The 20,378-nt window shown below is 35.2% G+C and overlaps 1 protein-coding gene across 10 annotated transcripts in view; it reads left to right on the top strand.

Annotated features, from left to right (window-relative positions):
- The window catches only part of DCUN1D4 (defective in cullin neddylation 1 domain containing 4), a 76,680-nt gene that overhangs the window by 17,670 nt on the left and 38,632 nt on the right, over positions 1-20,378 (top strand). For 4 of the 10 annotated variants that reach the window (XM_074276572.1, XM_074276569.1, XM_074276574.1 and 1 more), the window contains exons 2-4: positions 1,875-1,945; positions 2,103-2,142; positions 16,971-17,085. In XM_074276572.1, coding sequence (XP_074132673.1) covers positions 17,015-17,085 — 71 coding nt within the window. In that variant the 5' untranslated portion in view covers positions 1,875-1,945; positions 2,103-2,142; positions 16,971-17,014. Of the gene's footprint in view, positions 1-1,874; positions 1,946-2,102; positions 2,143-3,716; positions 4,237-16,970; positions 17,086-20,378 lie in introns of those variants that run through there. The other 6 variants (XM_074276575.1, XM_074276576.1, XM_074276570.1 and 3 more) reach the window with 4 other exon arrangements.

Raw genomic sequence — 20,378 nt, forward strand, 5'->3', positions numbered from 1 at the left:
AATAAAAACTTAGGAGCTTAATATATATTTGTTGGTTTATCATATCACCAGCCTGATTCTATTGAGCATCTAGGTCGCTCAGTGGGTGTGTTAGGCCTTGGAATCAGGGAGACCCGAGTTAAAATGTGGCTTCACATGTACATTAGCTATATAATCCTGTGCAAGTCACTACACTCTGTGTGCCTCAATTTCCTTATATGCAAAATAAGCTGGAGAAGGAAATGGCAAACCACTCTAACATCTCAGCCAAGAAAACTACCAAATGGGGTCATGAAGAATAGGACACAACTGAAAATAGACTTAATTGTCTATGCATTCTCCTAAGATTTCTCATGATTTGTAGGAATAAATATTTAAAATTCTCCACATGGAGGAAAAATGAATTTAAAATTTTTTTTCCCTTTCAGTCTAATTTAATTTGTAAGTAATAGTTAGTTGTATCCAGAATTACAAAAGGATTTAGTTTTGTACAAATATCACAGAATTATTGTATTTATAAGTCCACAGCCTTGCATAGTGCCCACTATATAGCAGGTACTTGATGAATGTTTCTTGTTTGATTGATTGGAAATGTGGCTGTTATAATTGAAACTCTTTGTAATTGGTCTTGATGTACCAAATAAAATTCTCCCATATGATAGGGAGTTTCTTCTTTTTTAGTCCACAGTGTTTTTTGAGAGATTTTTTGAGCAGGAATTCTTCACCTAGAATCTGTGGACTTAAAAAAATTAGATCTGGAAAATTATTTCAGTATATAATTGGTTTTCTTTGTAGTGCTATGTATTTTATGTATGTAAACATTATTCTGAGTAGGGGTCTATAGACATTCTTAGAGTTCCAGAGTGGCCCATGATTCACATAAAAGATTAAGAACATCTGATTTAGAGTGTTGCAATAAGAGCATGCCTTTTCAAGGACTTTTCTTGGAGAGAAGGACATAGGTTTTATTATTGAGGAGGATTTGTGTAGTCAGTATTTTTATCTATGGACTCATAATCTTCAAGGACCTTAGATGTTACTTACCCTCCTATTCCCCCCCCCCCCATTTTGATAAATGAGGAAACTGAGACCTAAAAAAATTAAACCACTTGTCTGAGGTTACAGAGGTATAGTAAGTCGAACATCCAGAATTTAAGTCCAGATCTTAGCCAGTTCTTTATGGATGGTATCATTTTAGTTTTCCCTTTTGACAAGCTTTATTAAACACTGTCATTTTGAATGATATCTTCAGATACAGGAAATCAGTGTTGTAGGACTCTAGACCTCACTACAAATGATCAAGGTGCTGGCATAGTGAGATTTTAATGAAATTTTTAAAATGTATTTCATTGCCTTTGAATTTAGAAAATGAATTCTGGTATATAGCAGTCACTCAGATATGTGTGTGTTTAAAAATCTGCCACCATTACCATAAGTTTCATACACTCAAGAAAACCATAATTATTATTTTTTCAAATGTCTTCCTGTTTGGTGAGTGAATAACTAGTATACTAGTAGTTGTTGGGGAGGGAAAAAGGAGAATGTGAGTTTTGCTGTCTAGGACCTATATTTTCATTTTATTGAATTTGTTTTTCCTAAGCTTAATGATAACTTTAATTTTAATTGCATGACTGGCATGATTTTGCCACTCATAAATATATTTTCATTTTAAACTTAATAGGATTCATATAGAAACTATATTGGCTTTTTAATATGAGGTCTTAGAATTTAAGTGGAGAATTATTGATTTCTAGGAAGAGGGTTATATATGTTTGAATTTTATAAGGTACAATTTAGCTAGTATCAGAATTTTTATTTAGTTTCACATCTGACATTACACAGCCTTATTTGGGGGCATGGGAAGCAAATGAAACTGATTTTTGTTTCTTTTAAAGACTTTCAGTTGAATTCTCATCTCTCAACACTGGCAAATATTCACAAGATTTATCACACCCTTAATAAACTGGTAAGTAAATATAATAAAAACAAAAACCAACTATTTATAAAAACTTTTTTGGGGGGATTATGGAAGTCAATTAAGATGCATTTAGATGTTCATGAAAATGTTTAATTACAAAACTTGATATGTGACTTATTGATAATAGCAAAACTATTTCTTGCAGAATTTAACAGAAGACGTTGGGCAAGACGATCACCAGACAGGTATATATAAAAACTAAATTTTGGGGTCAAGACTTGTGATTTCATTGGTGTAGGGAGCTCCGGGAGAGGAACTTCCTCTGCCAATGCAGATCAACATCTTCTGCAGGTTATACTGGGAGAATTGTCTGGGGGTTCTCCCCCCAAAAGGAGTTCCATGACTTGCTCATGGTACTATGGTCTGGATGTGTCAGATGAAGGACTTGCATCCAGGTCTTCCTGCCTTTGAGACTGGCTTCTTTATGTACATATTCATCACACCATACTGTGTATAGTCATATTTTTAAATATTTAAATTTCCTTTTGGAAAATAATAATAAAGGTATGAGAAAAAGCATACATGGTTTATATCATGCTAGTGGAAACACTGTTTTCAAGCTATTGATATATTCATGTCAGTAACTGAAGAGAATTTTTAGTGTCAGGGCTGCTTCCCACCAGGAAGTCTATTCTGGTGCCCTAGTCATGGCTAAGGAAGTGCTGCTCAGTATTTATATAGCTAGTAGGACTAGATGTTTTCATGGTGGTTTTGAAGGATTTGTGAACATTCTATTTACTATTTTTACTAGCTAATTTTAAAGTAAAAAATATATTTTTTGATACTTGAATCTAAATAATTGTGATAATTGAAATGATGGTTTTCCATGTATTTTAAATAGCTTTATTTTATAATTAGTGGGATTAGGCAAGATACGGGATTCTTGATTCTTTATGCATAATATTGATTTCAAAATGTTTAGAATCCTCTAAAAGAAAATAAAACTGATCATAATATTCCCCAAATGCCAGTTTTCTTTTCAACTATGAATTTGTACTTGAAAAAGTAGAATAAAAATAATTTTCTTTGAATTTTTTAGTAGTAAAACTGTAATCCTCACTCATACTTTTTTGCTTAAGAATAAAAAAAAGAGAATGTGGGGACCAGAGGGCAGTAGCAGCTAGCTAATGGTGAAATATTATATTTAGTGACTTAAGATCCATAGCTTTATGGCTTTTTACTATGGTGTTTTATGATGTAGGTGATTTAGTCATAAACACATTTAAAAATTTCATTTTAGCCCTTACATTATTCTTCAGTATCTTTTAAAAGTATTCTGGTTTGGTACTGGTTTGATTGTTTTCTTTTTGTTAAGATCATAGAACCATTGAATAAATCATAAAATTATAACAAAGTCTGTCAGTAGAGGTGATCTATCTTTTTAGAAATTCTCAGCTACAAAAAGTATAACAAGTAGAGAATCTTTTTTTCATTGTATTTACTGTTCTGAAACATCAGGTAAAATTTAAAAAGAAATGTAGCTTAAACATAGTACAAAGAATACTATGCCAAGGTCATTGCTAACTGTTAAAATTTTTAACCAAACTAACAGCAGCACTGCCAATTGTGTGGTGAAAATTGTCAATCTCTGAAAAGAAACACATACAAAGATGTAGGCAGACTCAAGATGTTCCTTAATAGTTACTGACCAGCTATAGTTCTGGTTCTTCTTTTGTATTTTATCTGGTAAAACATTCACTAATCTTTTTTTTTTCTATTTATATGCCAGTTTTATAATTAGGGCATCAATACAACCTTTTGAGTGAATATTCTAATTGAAGTATAGCACTTTCCACAAAACAACTCTGATTTTGCTTCCTTCCTTTTTTTCTTCCAGATGATTGTAATAATAACTCACATTTATGATGATTTATGATTTACAAAGTGTTTTTCTCATAACAGCTATGTGACAGTTTCAGGTCAGGAGTCATTGGTATACATAGAACAGTTTATTTTAGGTGACTATTTGGGAGCAGAGATGAAGGGGTCAAGTTGGGTGTTTTAAGGTCATTTTTAAGGTCATCTGAAAAACATCACTATTGGTCACTTATTCCCTCTGAGGTCACAGAAGCCAGATGTGACAGTGAGGCAGAAACCTATTGCTTCAAAAGGGTGGAGGGTGGAGAGAGCCAGTATTACATTGGATTGAATTTGATGGTGTTGGCAGTGGTAGTAGTACTAAGGGAACCATTTGGTTGAAAAAGAGACAGACCTATGGGTTAGGAAGATAATCTATTTGACCCTTGGCATCTGGAAAACAATGAGAATTCAGATAAGAGGTAAAGTAAGCAGGAGATCCAATCTTGAGGAAAAGGAGAAGAGAGCTGAGTTTGGTCTTTTGGAGTTTAGGAGCTGGCCTGAGCTCTTCTCCTTGATTACGCCCTGCCATATGTCTCCTGGCTTTTCTGCCCTTGCCTCTGCCGGCTCCAGTGCATTGTGGCCTATACTATTAGTGTTTACAGCAGTTAGTGCAGCTGTGTCACCAACTGCATCATTGGACCATTGGCCCCCCCTCCTTGCTGCCCTCCTCGGCTTTTTTTTTTTTTTTTTTTTTTTTTAATTTCTTAAATTTTGTTGTTGTTTTTGAAGAGTCTTCTGTCGAGCCTCCCCAGCAATGTTAATTCAGGAAGGAGGCCATCTGGTATGGAGATGCTATATTATTTTCTTTGTCATAGGACTGAGTTCTGCTCCATGAGTGTCTGTTCTCTGATTTATCTTTCCTGAGGCTGGGGCATCTTGCCTTTTGGGTTGTGTCCCCAGTCCATCCAGGATAATAGACAGCCTTAGGTGCCATTCCAACCCTCCATGGGAGAGTGGGATACTCCAAGGCACTTGGAGAAGGGGATCTCCTGGGAGGAGACCCTCTGAGGCTTCCTCCTTTATCCTACTCTTTGGCATCCTTTAATCACTCTGTCCTAGAAGCGATTCCTAACCTATCCCTTTTGATCACCACTGCTCTTGGCTTTTATGCCCATAATGTTCCTGGCAAGCGAAGGTGGTTTCTGCTTTCCTCCTGAATCAGAGATAGACCTGAGTGTTAAACTCCCACTTCTCCCCCTCCCTCTCCCCGCCCCCCCCTCTTTTGCTACCTGAGCAAATTTTCAGTTAACTATGTGTCAGATGCTGTGTTGGTTATGGAAATCATTTTGTTCTCTTTAAGACTCAAGTGTTACCATTTTGGTATCTGTTTTATCATGCTCTAAAACATGAGGGAATTGTTTTTATTACTTAGTCTTTTCTTGCAGTACAACTTAGTAGTTTTTCTATTTTTTTTTCCCCATTGAAGTGCTTTCTTTTTATCTTTTGTTTTGTTTTTTAAATGCTTTTTATTGATGTCTTTTAAGTCTCCAAAATTTCCCCTCTTAACATTTCTCCTCCCAGTAATTCCATATGAGAAAAACTTTTTAAAGAAAAAGATAAAAAATAATCAGCAAAATTGATCTACATATTATAGAAGCCTGAAAACTTGAACAATTTACCACATTCACATACCTTTCACCTTTGCAAATGGGTGGAGACATATTAGTGACTAATCATATGTCAGGGTGTATTAATGATTAATCATATCTCTTCTTTGGAACCGTGCTTGTTCTTTGTTATTTTTCAACTTTCACTTTTTTTGTGTGCTTTTTTCGATTTACATTATTTGTAGTCATGTGTATTGTTTTCTTGACTTGTACTTCATGTTTTAGCAGCTCATGTAGATCTTTCTTTGTTTCTCTGTTTTACTCATATTCATCATTTCTTACAGCACAGACATATTCTATTTCATTCACATACCATAGTTTGTTTAGGTATTCTCTGATCTGTGGATATCTACTTTGTTTCCAGTTCTTTACTACTATGAAAAATAATGTAAATATTTTGCTATATTATGAGGACTTTCTTTTTATTGGTATCCTCTTTAAAATATAAGCCCTCATTGTGGAATCTCAAGTTAAAAGGTATTTTAGTCATTTATTTGCATAATTCCAAATTGCTTTCCAAAATGGTTATGCTTGATTATAATATTTATTATACAACACCACTAATAATTCATTAGGGTCCCTATCTTCCTAGAACCTTCTCCCTCCAACAATGATTATTATTATTTTTTGTCATCTTTGCCAGCTTTCAAGGTATGACATAAAATCTTAGGATTATTTTGACATATATTTCTCTTAGTATTTTTGATTGTGGAGCATTCTGTTAATATTTTGCTCATATTCTTGGACCACTTATCTATTGAAGGATAATTTTTAATTAGGTATATTTGTAAAATGTTTATCAGAGAAATTCCCTCTCCTGTAGTAGGTGTTAATTTTCTTGTGCTGCAGCTTTTCAGTTTCTTATTATCAAAGTTAATCTGTTACATCTTTTGTAATTGCCCTTATCTCTTGTTTGGTAAATAATATATTTCATATACATCTATGAGAATCATGAAGAAACAGATAGGACTGAATGAATGAATTGAACAACTATCTATAGCTTTGGAAAATGTGTTTTTTTTTTTTTTTTTTTTTTTTTCTAAAATTTTAATAAGATCTTTAACATTAACATTATTTGTAGTGTTTTTTTTTTTTTTATAACAAATAGCTGGCATGGGGTAGCTAGGTGGCACAGGGGATAGAGCGCCAGCCCTGAAGTCAGGAGGACCTGAGTTCAAATTTGGTCTTAGACACTTAACACTTCCTAGCTGTATGACCCTGAGCAAGTCACTTAACCCTTATTGCCTCAGCAATAAATAAAAAAATGAAATAAATATATATATATATAAATAGACAAGCAAATGAATGAATGAATGAGTAAATAAATAGCTGGAGTGCATATTTGGGACGGTGGTAATGGCACACATGCACTTTTTATTGAAAGTCTATCTTATTACTTTGATAATTTTGATCAATTTTGTTAGATGGTGCTATTCTCATGTGCACTCCAATTTCTTTTGTTTTTCAGAATGTTATATTCCAACTCATTTGATTCTTTATATGAGTATAGTCCTATGCTATTCACATTGATCTCTTTAGATTTTTCTCTTAATTAAAACTTTTGTTGTTTGACATTGAAATAATGTAATTTAACTGAAACTCAGTTTTTTTTCGTTGTGGCATTCTGTGGACTTTATGAATCAGTATTTTGTCCTGTTTTCTGTATATCTGGATAGTTTTCTTGAATTTTATGTTAATTTGTCTTTGAGATAATAGGATCTTTCCCCCAATCTTTTGCTATATCCAGGCTTTTAATTTTGTATTTTTAGGAGACTAATCAGCTTTAAATTATATCTGTGACAGTTGCTTTGACTTGTAAAGCTCCCATTTATTCTTCCTATGTTGGATTTTGATTCTGCTTTGCTAAATTTTCTTCTGCTATATCAGCCATTATTTTTAATTACTTTACTTTGTATTCTAAATTGTCCATGTTCTTGTTGGTTTTTATTCATTTTTCTTTGAGAATTTACTTGCTTTAATTTTTTAATCCCAACTTTCATCATTTATTCTTTAATTTTCTTTATTATTTTTCTACTGAAACATCCAAGAATTTCTCACTGTTTCATTTGGGACCCTTTTAGAGTTTTCCATGTTTTACAGTCACTTCTCCTAGAGCTTGGTAAGATCTTAGAAAAGCAAACCTAAGAAAAAAGAAATCCTGAAAGGGAAATACATTGGGGTGTTTGAAAGGACTTCAATGAGGATTAAATACATACATGCCAAAAGCAGGAAAAAAGAAAATCACTCTCAAGAATTTCATTGTCTCCAAACTTCACAGAAAGAGTAAAGAAAGACAAATTTTGGTTTGAGTTTAGTTTTCTTCTATTTTGTTGGTTTTAAGAGGGACAAAAAAAAAAAAGGGAGGAATAAGGACTATGCCTGGAAAGAAATGAGAAATAAGGAGGAACTTAATGATTTTTGTAGTTATGGTGCTTCAGAATAAGATTATATGAAATATGGGCTAGAATTATCTGTAATCAATTGCTAGAGGCTTTAACTAGTAGACAAGGATTAAATGTATATATATATGTGTGAGTCTATAGAGAGACATTTATACACATACATACCACAACACACACACACACACATACATACATACATATAAAATCTCACCATTTTTACATGCCTTTTGAAGTACTAGGCAGGATAATAATAAGAGATTAAGGAATTAAAAGAATAAGTGCAGACAAAAGAAAAAAATATTACTCCCCCCACGCTGGGGTTAAGTGACTTGTCCAGGGTCACACAGTGTTAAGTGTCTGAGACCAGATTTGAACTCAGTCCTCCTGAATTCAGGGCTGGTGCTCTATCCACTGCACCACCTAGCTGCCCCCAAATTATTACTTTTTAATGCTAATGTTATGACTTAAAGAAATCTAGAGATTCAACTAAAGTCATTTGAAACTTAAGTTCATTTGGTAGTAGGATATAAAATAATATACTCACTAAAATACTTGAAACTATTAAGTTCAATCACTTTTCAAAAGAAAAAATGGAAGCCATCAACAGCTATAATGAATAAGCTAGGCTTTAGGTTCAGCATTAGATAAAGATCTGATATCTGTGTTATGTGAAGAATGGATGTGTGTGTGTATACACATACACATATACATATATAAAACAAGAACTATACTCCCTAAATAAATGGTCAAAAGATACAAGAAATTTTCAAAAGAAGAAATGTAAGCTATCAATAACTGTAGTAGGTAGACCTGACTTCAAGAAGTCTTTAGATTTAATGTCAGAATGAAATGAGACACTCAAAGGTCATTTAGTAGTTAACAAAAAGGAGGCTCAAAGATATTATATCACTTCACTTGATTAGACACGTCTGATTCTGTAGTATTGTTACATCTGCCAAATCTAAAAGGCCCCAACTCCATGTGAATGTTTTTTTTTTTAAATACCCTTACACTTAGGGGCAACAGGGAGCCACATCGTATGGCCAGAGGAAGCTGGGTCAATAGAGGTAGGCTTTGAACTTTTGTCCCCTGTACTGATCAGGTTGGCCTTTCTAGGTGAATATTATTAGCCTAAATATATGGATTCAAATTAGTAATAATATAAACTCCAATTAATAGCATTCTGAGATTCTACCTTATATCCTTTCATTTTTGGCAAAGGTGACAAAGGAAAATGGAAATTCTTGGAGAAATTATGGGAGGACAAACATGCACATTAATATATTAATGCATTTTGGAAAACAATTTGGTGTTATGCTCCCAAAATCACTAAAGGATATGTGTATCTTTTACACTGAAACAATAATTCTAGTTGTATATAGATTATTATATTGTATATAAGACAGAGGAAAGGAACCTATAGGTGCAAATATATTTATGAAAATAATTTTTGTGGTAGCAAAGGATTTAGAACAAATAAGGTGTGCAGTGGGATGACATATTATGGTAAATGGAATATTACTGTGCCACAAGAAATGATAAAAGCACTTAGGGAAAGCTGGGAAGACCTTTATGAACTGATGCAGAGTTGAGTGAGCAGGACCAGGGGACCAGTTTATGCAATGACTACAGTGATATAAAAGAAAACAACTTTGGAAGATTTCAGAACTGTAACTACCATACGATCAAGCAGAACTTCAAAAGACTGATGAACTATGCTTCCCATGCCTTTGCAGAGAAGTAACAGACTGGAGCTGCAGAGTGATACACACATTTTCAGACACAACTAATGTGTTGATTTATTTGTTTATCCTTTTCATAAGGCCTTAATTGGAGGTAATTGTGACCCTAGGGGTGAAGTTGGCAGGTGGTGATAGGCAAAAAAAAGGAAAATAACAAAAAGTGTTAGTGAAATATTTTTAAAATAAATAACAAGAGGACATTCTGAAGGGGGGACACACAATGTAGTTTTTGTACTGTCATGTTAAATTGAACATACTTTAAACACCATAAATAAAAGTTCATAGTTTCACATAGTCCTTTTTTGTTCTTGTATATTGAAATGTTCATGTTTGTTGATGTTAAGGTGATAAAAGAAGAAAATTCATTTTAAAAAAGCATCAAACAGTCTACAAAACAGGAAAGAAACATACTTGCTCAAAGAATTTGCTTCTGTCATGAGGGATGATGGACACTGAGTCTAAATGAAAGGTATTATATATAAATAGTGAGGTGTATCCTCCAGGTGTTCCTGTTTGCAGATGTCAACTGTTCTAATTGCATCAAGTTCCAGAATACTCTGATATCTGCTCAGTGGGACAGAAGAGGGGGACCTGGATTATACTGAATTGTGACTGGGTTGGCAGTGGCACTAGGGGTCAGAGGACACCAAAGGAGATGACCACTAAAAGGAGAACAACTGCATAAAGATAAGATTGTTGGTTGGTTGGATTATATTGTTCATACGGGAATAACCGAGGGAATGAGGCATGTCCATTGGCTTGACCAGTGGTATCAAACTCAAAACTGAAGGATTCCTGCAGACTGCCATAATGACTTAGAAAAACTCAGTGTAAGCATCATGGTGCCTTGTAATTTTGTTTGAACTCATCTTTTTAGTTGTAGGCCCAGTACTCTAATCATTATTAGCACCTAACAGGTGCTTTCTTTGGGACAGAACAGAGTGCTTTCAGTGATCACTGTTTCCAACACAAATCCTTTTGGCATCAGTGTTTCTCCATTGCTACTATATAACAGGTAAAACCCCACAACCCTGAGAAACATAAAGGACATTGAGAAGATGCATGGTGGGAGTAAAATAGGCTGCCCACTTGTGCAAGTGGTATGAAACTGACATTTAGGAAATGGGACATGGGCTACAGGAATATTAAAATCTTAGAAGTAAAGGGCATTGGGTAGATCTTGTATCAAAGATTAATTGAAGTTTACGAACAAGAATTTTATAGAATGAGAAGATGTGGATGATTTGGGATTGTACTCTTAGAAGACTCTGCTTTGAGATGTGTGTGAATCCATTAAAATGAAATAACCTCATGCTATTTCATCCCATCTCAAGAATCAGTGTGAAGAAGGATTTCCCAAAGGTTCCCATTGCTGTTAATAAACTGGATTGTTCCGACCTTTTATAGTTGTTTTCATGTTGTCTTTCCCATTAGAATGTAAGCTCCTTGAGAATAAGAATTGGTTTTTTCTTTATATCCCCAGCACTTACTTGACATATAGTTGCCTAGAAACTTTGAAATTCAAAGATGGGAATTAATAGAAAACATCAAAAAGTAAACACAAATGAACAATGATAAAGGGACGTTAGAATAAATGGCTTATATTAAAATATAGGGAGAATCCATTGACTTCTAATTCTAACCATCAGGGGTCATAGAGGGAGGTCCAGTTAAAGCCAGGGAGTAGTTTTATTTAGTATTGATATTAATAGAAGAATGGAAAGAAGAGAGTTGGAATAAAATAGGGGAGAAGAGAAAGGAAGAATAGGGAAAAGATATAATTATGATGTACAAACAAGACATCTATACCAGCCAAGAGCAGATGGGGAGAATGGCTGATATTTGAACCTCGTTTGAACTGTCCAGAGGAGGAGGAAATATATAATTGGGTACAGAAATACATTTCACTCATTAGGGAAATAAAAGGGAAAGGGGAATTAGAGAAGGAAGCAGTTTAAGCAAGGGATTAGGCCTGCAGATTTTTTATTTTTTTTTGATGAGGTTAAATGACATGGTCATATAGCTAGGAAGTTTTAAATGTCTGATGCTGAATATGAACTTGGGTCCTCAGGGCTGATGTTCTGTCTACTGCTTAATAACTAGGGATTCACAAAAAATATAGCTCTTTTTTGAAGTGGCAAAAATGGGAACCTGAGGGAATGAATGCCCTTCATTTAGGTGTGGCCGAACAAGTTGTTATTCATATATGGAATGATATTGTGTTAGAAGGGGATAGTTTCTGAGAAACCTGGGAGACTTTTTATGATTCAAGTAAATGAAATGAGCAGAACTAGGAGGAGAATTTATGCAGTGACAATATGCTGACCAAAAAAAAAAAAACCCTTCAAAAGAATAAACTGATCAGGCAATGAATAACTGATTCCAGAAGACTAATACTGAAACACACTACTAGTGAGCAGAATGGGATTTTTTTTTGTTTGTTTGTTTGACTTGTTCAGTGTAAAAATTTGTTAAGACTATTTGCATGCTTATAACAGATTTTTTTGTTTGTTTTTGGATAGGGGAAGAGAAGTTGAGATTTTTGGTGATTGAAAAAATATATAACTTAAAACAATTTTATACTTAGGAAAAAAATTTGGATTCTGCTTTCCAGTTGAAAAATAAAGATTAAAAGCTGAATGGATCTTGAGAGATCTTTTGCCAGATCCTCAGGGATAGTATGAATTGCCTTTAGAGTTTAAATGTGTTGAAAAATGTTAGAATGTTCAATTGATTTAAGTTTGGAAAGAAGTTAATCTATATTCATAGTATCATTTTATCCTTTCAATATGTGCATTAGTCAGTACAACCTAGGGTTCATTTGCTGTATGGTCTCTTCCAAAGGAAAAGAACCCTGAACTGATAATTGCTTTTCAATAGAAGAAAAGGAGTTTTTACCACTTTATTGAAGGTTACATAAATATAGCATTAAAGAGGGACTCTATTAAAAGAATAGTTCTCAAATGATCAATTTAATTTCCCAGTGAAATTGTCTTCCTTTGACTTTTTTTATTTACATTTAAAAATTTATGCTTTTTGATTTTTAATATATTTTCTAATAGATCCCTTTCTTTGCTCCCCTTCATCATACTTTCATCTCTCCCCCCAAAAATCTTCTCTTATAGCAGTGCCTTTTACCATTACTATACTGAAAATAATATCCATATAGATTTGGAGATGGGGAAGATCCTTTGCCTAGCAGGTGAGATAAGAGATTTTTAAAAAATACATATTTTTATGTGAAAGAGAAACAAAATTTGTCTTTTCTATATAATTAATTAAGAAATTATAAATTACTCAGTTATCCCTGTTTCACAGTATTATTTCATAGCACAAAATGTTCTAATTTTGATCATTACAGCCTTTGGTTTTTAATTTAGTCTGATCTATTTCTGGTTATGGCTTAGTTCCAAGATAGATTTCATGTATTCTTTATGTTAAGAAGCAAATATAAACATGATTGTAGATTCTGAATTGAAGACATTTTTAATAATAACTTATTAATTTATGAACAAAAGCATTGCACTTGACCTTTCTATTGATCCCAGTGATTTCTTTTATCAGAGACACATACTTGGATGGATTCTCAACTTATTGTGGGTGCTCCCTGCAATGGGGAGATCAGTCAATGAATCTCTAAACGCAGCAGTTATATCCCAGACACTGTGCTGTTTTGGGGCAGGAAGGGAGAGGGCAGTACAAAATTTCCACATAGGAATAACCAAGTTAATAAGGAATATACACTATAGCACAGAAGGAAAAATCCCCTCCAAAAGGCATGGAATGTCACCCCTCTCCCTACCTTCTCCCATGCATTTCTTGTTTGTCTTTCTGCAAATCTTTCATATGAGTTCCTCCCCATGTGCTTGATGTCTTCCTCTATCTCCTTGACTTTGTACAGACACCAGTGGAGTAAGTAGGCTCTCATTAGTTTTATGTGGTATAGCATCACAGGAAGCAATCTTTGAGGTCTTATAATCCACACCCCCTTTACAGATGAGAAAACTGAAGCTCAGAAGGGGTCATACAAGCCAGTATATTTTCTACTGTTCTATACCATGTCCCAAAGCATTGCTACTTTTTTTTTCTAATGAATTTTTACATAAAAATAAAAAATTATACACAAAGCAAATAACAGGATTGTATATAAAACAGTGAGTTTCTCATCTCTTTTTTTTTATTATATATATATATATATTTTATAATATTAAGTTTCTCATCTCTTAATGCTTTTTACAAAAATAAATATTTAGTCTTATGCTACTTTTAAAAACTGGTCTGCTTATCTGTGCTATTTTCTGTTCTCTCAATGTGCATTTTAAAAAAATATGTGTTCAGTTCTCCTTCGAGCACTAATAATCCTTAAATCTTTTTATTAATATGTTCATTGATAATAAGGTTTCTTGTGGGAATTGTTTCCTATAAGCTTATAATTTGTTGTCTCAATACTTCATTGTTCCTCTGATTTAGTTTTTTTTTTTTTTAACTAATTCATTGTTCAGGTTTTTAAGTCTCTAAATCAATATTTTTTTCATTTTTCCTTTATTCTGCTGCTTTGTTGCTTTATAGTTTATGAGGGTTGTGTTTAATATGTCTGTCTTTCAGCATTTGCTTTTTGTGTCCCAGTACATGATTAATTTTTAAGGTTCCAATTGATAGAAGAGAATATGAGAGACAATATGCCCTATATTCCTTAAAATTAGCTGTGGGTCTTTAAAGTTTTTTTCTGACAGTCTTTTCAGATTCTTAATTTCTTATTTATCTTTCTCTTTGATTTGTGCAGGTCTGAAAGAGATGTGTTGGTCTCCATCTGCCTTATTGTTTAAATCTTACAATATCCTAGCTTTTCCCTGAAAGTTACTTAGGTGCTACCATTTGCCATGAATCTGTGTAGTTATTTTTAGTCTTATTGATGCTTTTTCTTTTTTATACTTCAAATATTTTCTGATAATCATCTCCCTTTTTAACCCACCCTTACAAAGAAAAGCATTTAGGCACAACTGATCAACAAAGCACTGACACATTTGAACTACTTTCAGGTTCTTATTAGGGAGATATATTGTATCACCTATTCTTTAGAATGGTCATTGGTACATAAATACATACATATATGTATTTAATATTGATATTGTTTCATTTATGGGTGTCTTTTAAACATAATGCTTATTTTCCTCCTTGTCTCTTTCAACTATATCTTTTTTTTTTCTGATGTCTTGTTTTAGATTTCAATTGATCAATCTCTCATGTTAAACTCTATATGAATATAATCTTTGCTTTAAAAAATATAAAATATAAATTTTATTTATTCTATTTATTTATTTAATTTAAATTAAAAAATATAATCTTTGCTTTAAAAGGAATGTTTTTTGTATGTGGTAAATTATTGGATTTTGTTATCTAATCTTTCTTGCCACCATTTCTCTTTTATGGTAGAATTTTTTACTTCCGTGACTAGAATTATGTTTTTGTCTCAGGCAAATTTTCAATATTAAGGGATATAGGGGATAGGGCTTGGGCCAGTGACTTCACTGGCACAGGGAACTCTGGAGTGAGGATTCCACTCACTGTTCAGCTTGGCTTTTTCACTGGAGCTTTGTTGTAAAGAGCTGCCCAGAACACTGAGAAGGGTAAGTCACTGGCCCAAGATCATATGGCTGATACGTGTCTGAGATCAGACTTGAACCAATGACTTTGTTTTGACACATTACCTTCTTAGAGACCACACTTTACCATACTTTGTAATAATTGCTTTTTTTTTTTTTCCCTTTTCAAAATAGAATAAATCAGCTAGGTGCCAGTACCAGTCTCTTCAGTTTTCTTTGTACCTTGAAGGTCAAGGTCCAACTTTACATTTCCGAGTTCCTATGGAGTTATGCTCAGTTTCTAGGATAAATCAATTTGCATTGTGAACCATTTTCCTTTTCTTTGGTATCTGATTTCCTGCATTTGCTTTCATTTGTAGTTGATATGAAATTGTTGTAGGTGACTTTGGAATTTCTTGTTATGTGATACCTCTCTTCCTGGACATTTGAAATAGTTTGTCTTTGAACTGGGAGTTTTAGAAGTTGGTGATCACATTTCCATTTTTATTTTTTATCTGGCCCATACTGTAAAAAGCATAATGGAAGTGAGAGAAAGCCGGCCTTGGACCATAGATCTGCTGCTGGCCAGTAAAGTCATAACCTTTTATTGCTCCAGGTTATCATTTTTTATTACTGGGAGTTCCTAGTGGTTTTTGGATCTTTATTGTGAAGGGAATTTACACCTTGAGAGTTAGTTACATACTGATGTAAAGACAAATCCAAACATACCTAACTCACAAAATAAAGTCCTCTACGGCCAAAATATAGTTAGTTTGTGGTATGCTGATATTTATATGAATATTCTCTGTTTTTAAAAGTTTGTTTTTTTTTTTTCCCCACTTATCAGTAAATGCCAATCTTAAACCCAAGTTGGGTGTAGCATACCTTTCTGGGTTTATTTCATCTTACTTCCTTTCACATATTCTTATTTTCTTTCCGCCCCCCCCCCCATATACTCTTATTTTCTAGCTGAACTTACTTGCTTCCTAGTCTTGAAAATCCCATCTCCATGATTTCATACAGTTTATGTTGACTTCCCTATCATTCCCTAAATCCTTTCCTTTCCCTCTTGGCATCTCCTGTACACACTGCCTTCCCTCCTCTGACATCCCACTGGGACGTGTTCTTATCACCTTGTGGCTGGACTCTCCTGCAGCACCCTGCTTGCTCCCCACTCAGCTGTCAAGATTGATCTTCCCAAAGCACAGGGTAGACCACATCACCCTCTTAATCAACTCCAGTTGACTTCCCATCGCCTCCAGGAGCAAACATGACATCTTCTTGGACTTGGAAAGTCCTCTGTGAGCTGGCCCCTCCTCCCTTTCTTGCCCCCTTACCGTGTTCCCCTCCAGAGACGCTGGACATTGCCTCCTCCGTGCTGGGGCTTGCACTGGTCACTCCATCTCCCACCTCTGGGCATTTTCCCTGGCTGTCCCCCATGCCTGTACCTGTCTCCCTCCTCATCTCCTCCTCCCTCCCAGCTTCCCTCCAGGTTTCAGCCGAAGTCCTACGTTCTGCAAAGGCTTTTCCTGCTCTTCTTCCCGCTGGTGCCTTCCCTCTGAGACTACTCCCAATTTGTCCTTGTTTGTCTTTGGTTGTTTGTGTGCTGTTTGTTAGTCTGGGAACTTCCAGAGAGCGTGGGGTCTGCTTGTCTGTCACCTCTCTGTGACATCCAGGGCTTAGACTGTGCCCACAGTACAGTGGGGGCTTCATCAGTGCCTTGGAGACAGAGAAGCCAAATTATTTGGAAGTGAGCTTGCCGTTTTATGCGACTAAATCCATTTTACACTTTTTGCCTCTGTTCCTAATTCCTTTTTCAGGAAGTCTTCGATCTTGCAGTTCATCAGACTGCGTTAGCAAAGTGATGCCACCAAGGAAAAAGAGAAGACCCGCTGCTGGAGATGATTTATCTGCAAAGAAAAGTAGACATGATAGGTATGTTACAGAGGCATAATTTAAGGTAGATGAAGTGAACGTTGAAAGTTACGGATTGTCGACTTGTCAAATGTATCATAAAGGTTGGGCAATTTGAATTGTGGTATTTGTGTAACTGAACATTGCTTTGGTTCAATCAGGTTACCCATTGAAGTCAATATTTATTTGATAGGTCTTATATTATGTTTATCAAGTTAACACACACAAAAAAATAAACCTGGCAATTTTGACCCTTTAGTCAATATATTTTTATTATGAACCTTTGATTTACCAGAAAAGTAGACTTAAAAATCGATGTCTCTATTTTTAAAGCTCTTTGATTTGTATATTATTAAAGCATAGAGACTATTGCATTCTTTTAAGTGGGCTTCACCAGTGGTATGAAATGAAATATAATTCAGTTATTACTTTTTACAAATTTATGTGGACATGTAATCGGAAAGAAAATTTTGAATTGAAATGAGGAATGATTGTATGAAACACACCAGTGATATTGGAGTTTCTTCTGTAGCTGGATTAATAATATGAATACCAAAACCTATTTGAATCATTTTTGTTTGAAATTGATACCTGCACTGCTAAATATAGAAATTATGTTAAAATGTAGTAATATGTTAAAATCTAATTTTTTGGCTCTTAAATTGTTTTCTTCAGTTTTCATTTTTCCATTGAATATGCCAGTATGTTCAAACTTAAAATGATTTCCTCAATCTGAAGCTATAGTAAGCCACAGTGTTAGCAAAAAGACTTGGAGATAAGAATATATTACAGTTCGTTTCATTTATCAAGATTGTCTCCAAAAATGAGGAACATTAAATATACATATAGAAACAAAAAATGTACAATTTAATCATCAGTAGGTAGTTTTTAGGCCAGTCAGTCACTAGCCATGTTGTAAAAATGGGCCGTTTGATGTTTCTGTGGTGGGAGTGATTCTCATGGGTTTACTCAGTTAAATAGCATTTTGTAAATATAAAGTACATTATAGTTTTTTATAGAACAGTCTAATAAATCTATAATATTATGTTATAGATGAGGCACATGTTACATCCAATTCTCATAACTTTATAAAATGATTGATTAGAGCAGGGTTAGAATTCTTAGCCTGTCTTTAATTGGCATTTGTTTGGCTCATTCCACTTTCCTGCCTTTTGATATGAATCTTTGAGTGGTTAGAACATGTCAGTGTAGAATATAAACTTTATTTCTTCTACACCTGTAATAACTCTTCTGCAGAGTATATAGGGTATATGTGAATACTAACTCTTCTAGAGCAGAACCCCCTCTGTCTTCAGCCTAGTTTGGATGATTTGGAGTCAGAGAGTCTGCTTTTGAATTCTGCCTCTTAAATTAATGAGTGAGTCTAATGAATTTTGTTCCTTCCCTGAGTCCTAAGTGACTTGGGCCTTAGCACAGTGGCCGGGAAACACAGTGGTCAGCTCCCATGTCAAAGGGACCACAGTTGGCCTTTTTCTGGCATCACTTATTCCTGTGCTGGAATCTACCAGTATGGGAAACTGGCAATTTCTGCTGATAATCAGAGAAACAGGACCACCTCCGGCTGTCACCTTCCGTGACACAGAACATTTAATGGGTGATACTCTGAAGATCAAGTGGGCACTGAACCTCACCAGATTTAAAGTTAAATGTGAAGTACTGGATATTATCAAAATGGTGATTTGTGTGGCAAGCTTTTGGTCCAAGGAGAGCACAATGGGGAGACCCAAAGTTTCTATCCAGAAGAAAGATCTGGTATTGATGAAGACGAATACAATTGCTGGTTTTTATTTTGGGAAGACTGTCACAAGGATGTGGTTCCTAGGGGTCGTTGCCAAGGATTCTGGAACTATCACTGGTTTCATACATGCTTTTAGTGAGTGAAGTTGGATGGTACTGAGAGTAATGCCATTTTTGGCTTGGAGGAGGCGCTTAAGATGTCTTTATTCTCTCCATTGAAGATGCCATTGCTGAAGTCACATCTGGGTGGGGAAACCTTGATAATTGCATAGCCCAACTATTTCATTGCTGAGTTCAAGGGAAAGTTTCAGAAGAACATCAGTGAAAACAAGAGGGCTCTCTACCATCTGTGCCCTGCTCACAAATGTGCCAAGAGTGCTAGAGATTAATACCTTCTATGCAAGTGTCCATCTCTACCCCTCCATTACTTCCGCCAGTTCTAACGGCTGGCCACTGGACCGTCTCTGATACACTGGATCACATAAAAGACCCCAAGGCCACGTGCTCTATGAATCACGATTGGTGACCATGTCTTGATGGACAGTTTCTTGTGCATCCCCCAAATCCAAGAACTTCAGGACTTCCTCATCTGGAGTTGCTCAACGCAAGCATTGGTTCTCCTGGGACTGTTTTGCAGTGGTTCGGCTATGTGGGCTGCCGTCTTGTCTGGAGGGAAATCTGATCCTGAGCAGGATTGTGTCAGGTGTCTTTCCTCTGATAATGAAGTGTCTGCTGGAGTTAGTGCACTCCAAGAGCCACACTCCTATCCCCATCAAGCTCAGATCTTCTCTACCTCCTTGGACAGCTAGCACGTTGTGCTTGTTCAGACTTAAGAAGATGGGAGAGCAGTGACAAAGGGCAGTAACCTATTTGGCAACTTTGATCTCATGGCAACCTCCCCTCCCTCCAGGTATGTTCTCAGATTGACATAATGTGAGAGGAAAATAGCTATGGTGGTTCAGAGCACAGGCAAGGAGAATGAGGTTGCTATCACCAGTCACAAAGGTGGTCTGGGGGTAAGGTGAGAAAGAGAGACAAGGTGTCTTTATAGAATTCTCTTGAATCTTATGCTTCTAACATGAAGATTACACTAGAGGATATGAAATCGGCAAGGCCGGAGATGAAGACAAACATAAACCAGCTGACTGGAGAAGAGCCAGACTGATGACAGGGGAGAATTTGAGCAATAGCAGAAAGAATTGGAGAAAGTCTGCGATCCCATGATTGTTAAGCAGTGCCAGAGTACAGAAGTCGTGTTGGGAGGTATGCGTGATGGGTTCCCAGGGAATGGGGCAGTCCCATCCCATGGCACTTCTTCTGGATCCATCATTGAATAGATTGATTGTACACATGCTACAAGAAAACATTTCTACATCTTTCCAAAAATTGAAGAACTCAATTTTGTAGCCAAGGCAGTCATAGTTTAAAAGTAATATTAAAGTACCTGTAAATCTGGGTGTTTTGGATACTTGAATGTGTGCAAAAAGAAAAAGAGATAGACAGACAACAACACTACAGTGTTGTTTTTGAGAGAACTTGCTTTGGCTTGTGGAGGC

This window comes from Sminthopsis crassicaudata, chromosome 6, assembly GCF_048593235.1.
Source record: "Sminthopsis crassicaudata isolate SCR6 chromosome 6, ASM4859323v1, whole genome shotgun sequence".
Lineage (NCBI taxonomy): Eukaryota > Metazoa > Chordata > Mammalia > Dasyuromorphia > Dasyuridae > Sminthopsis > Sminthopsis crassicaudata.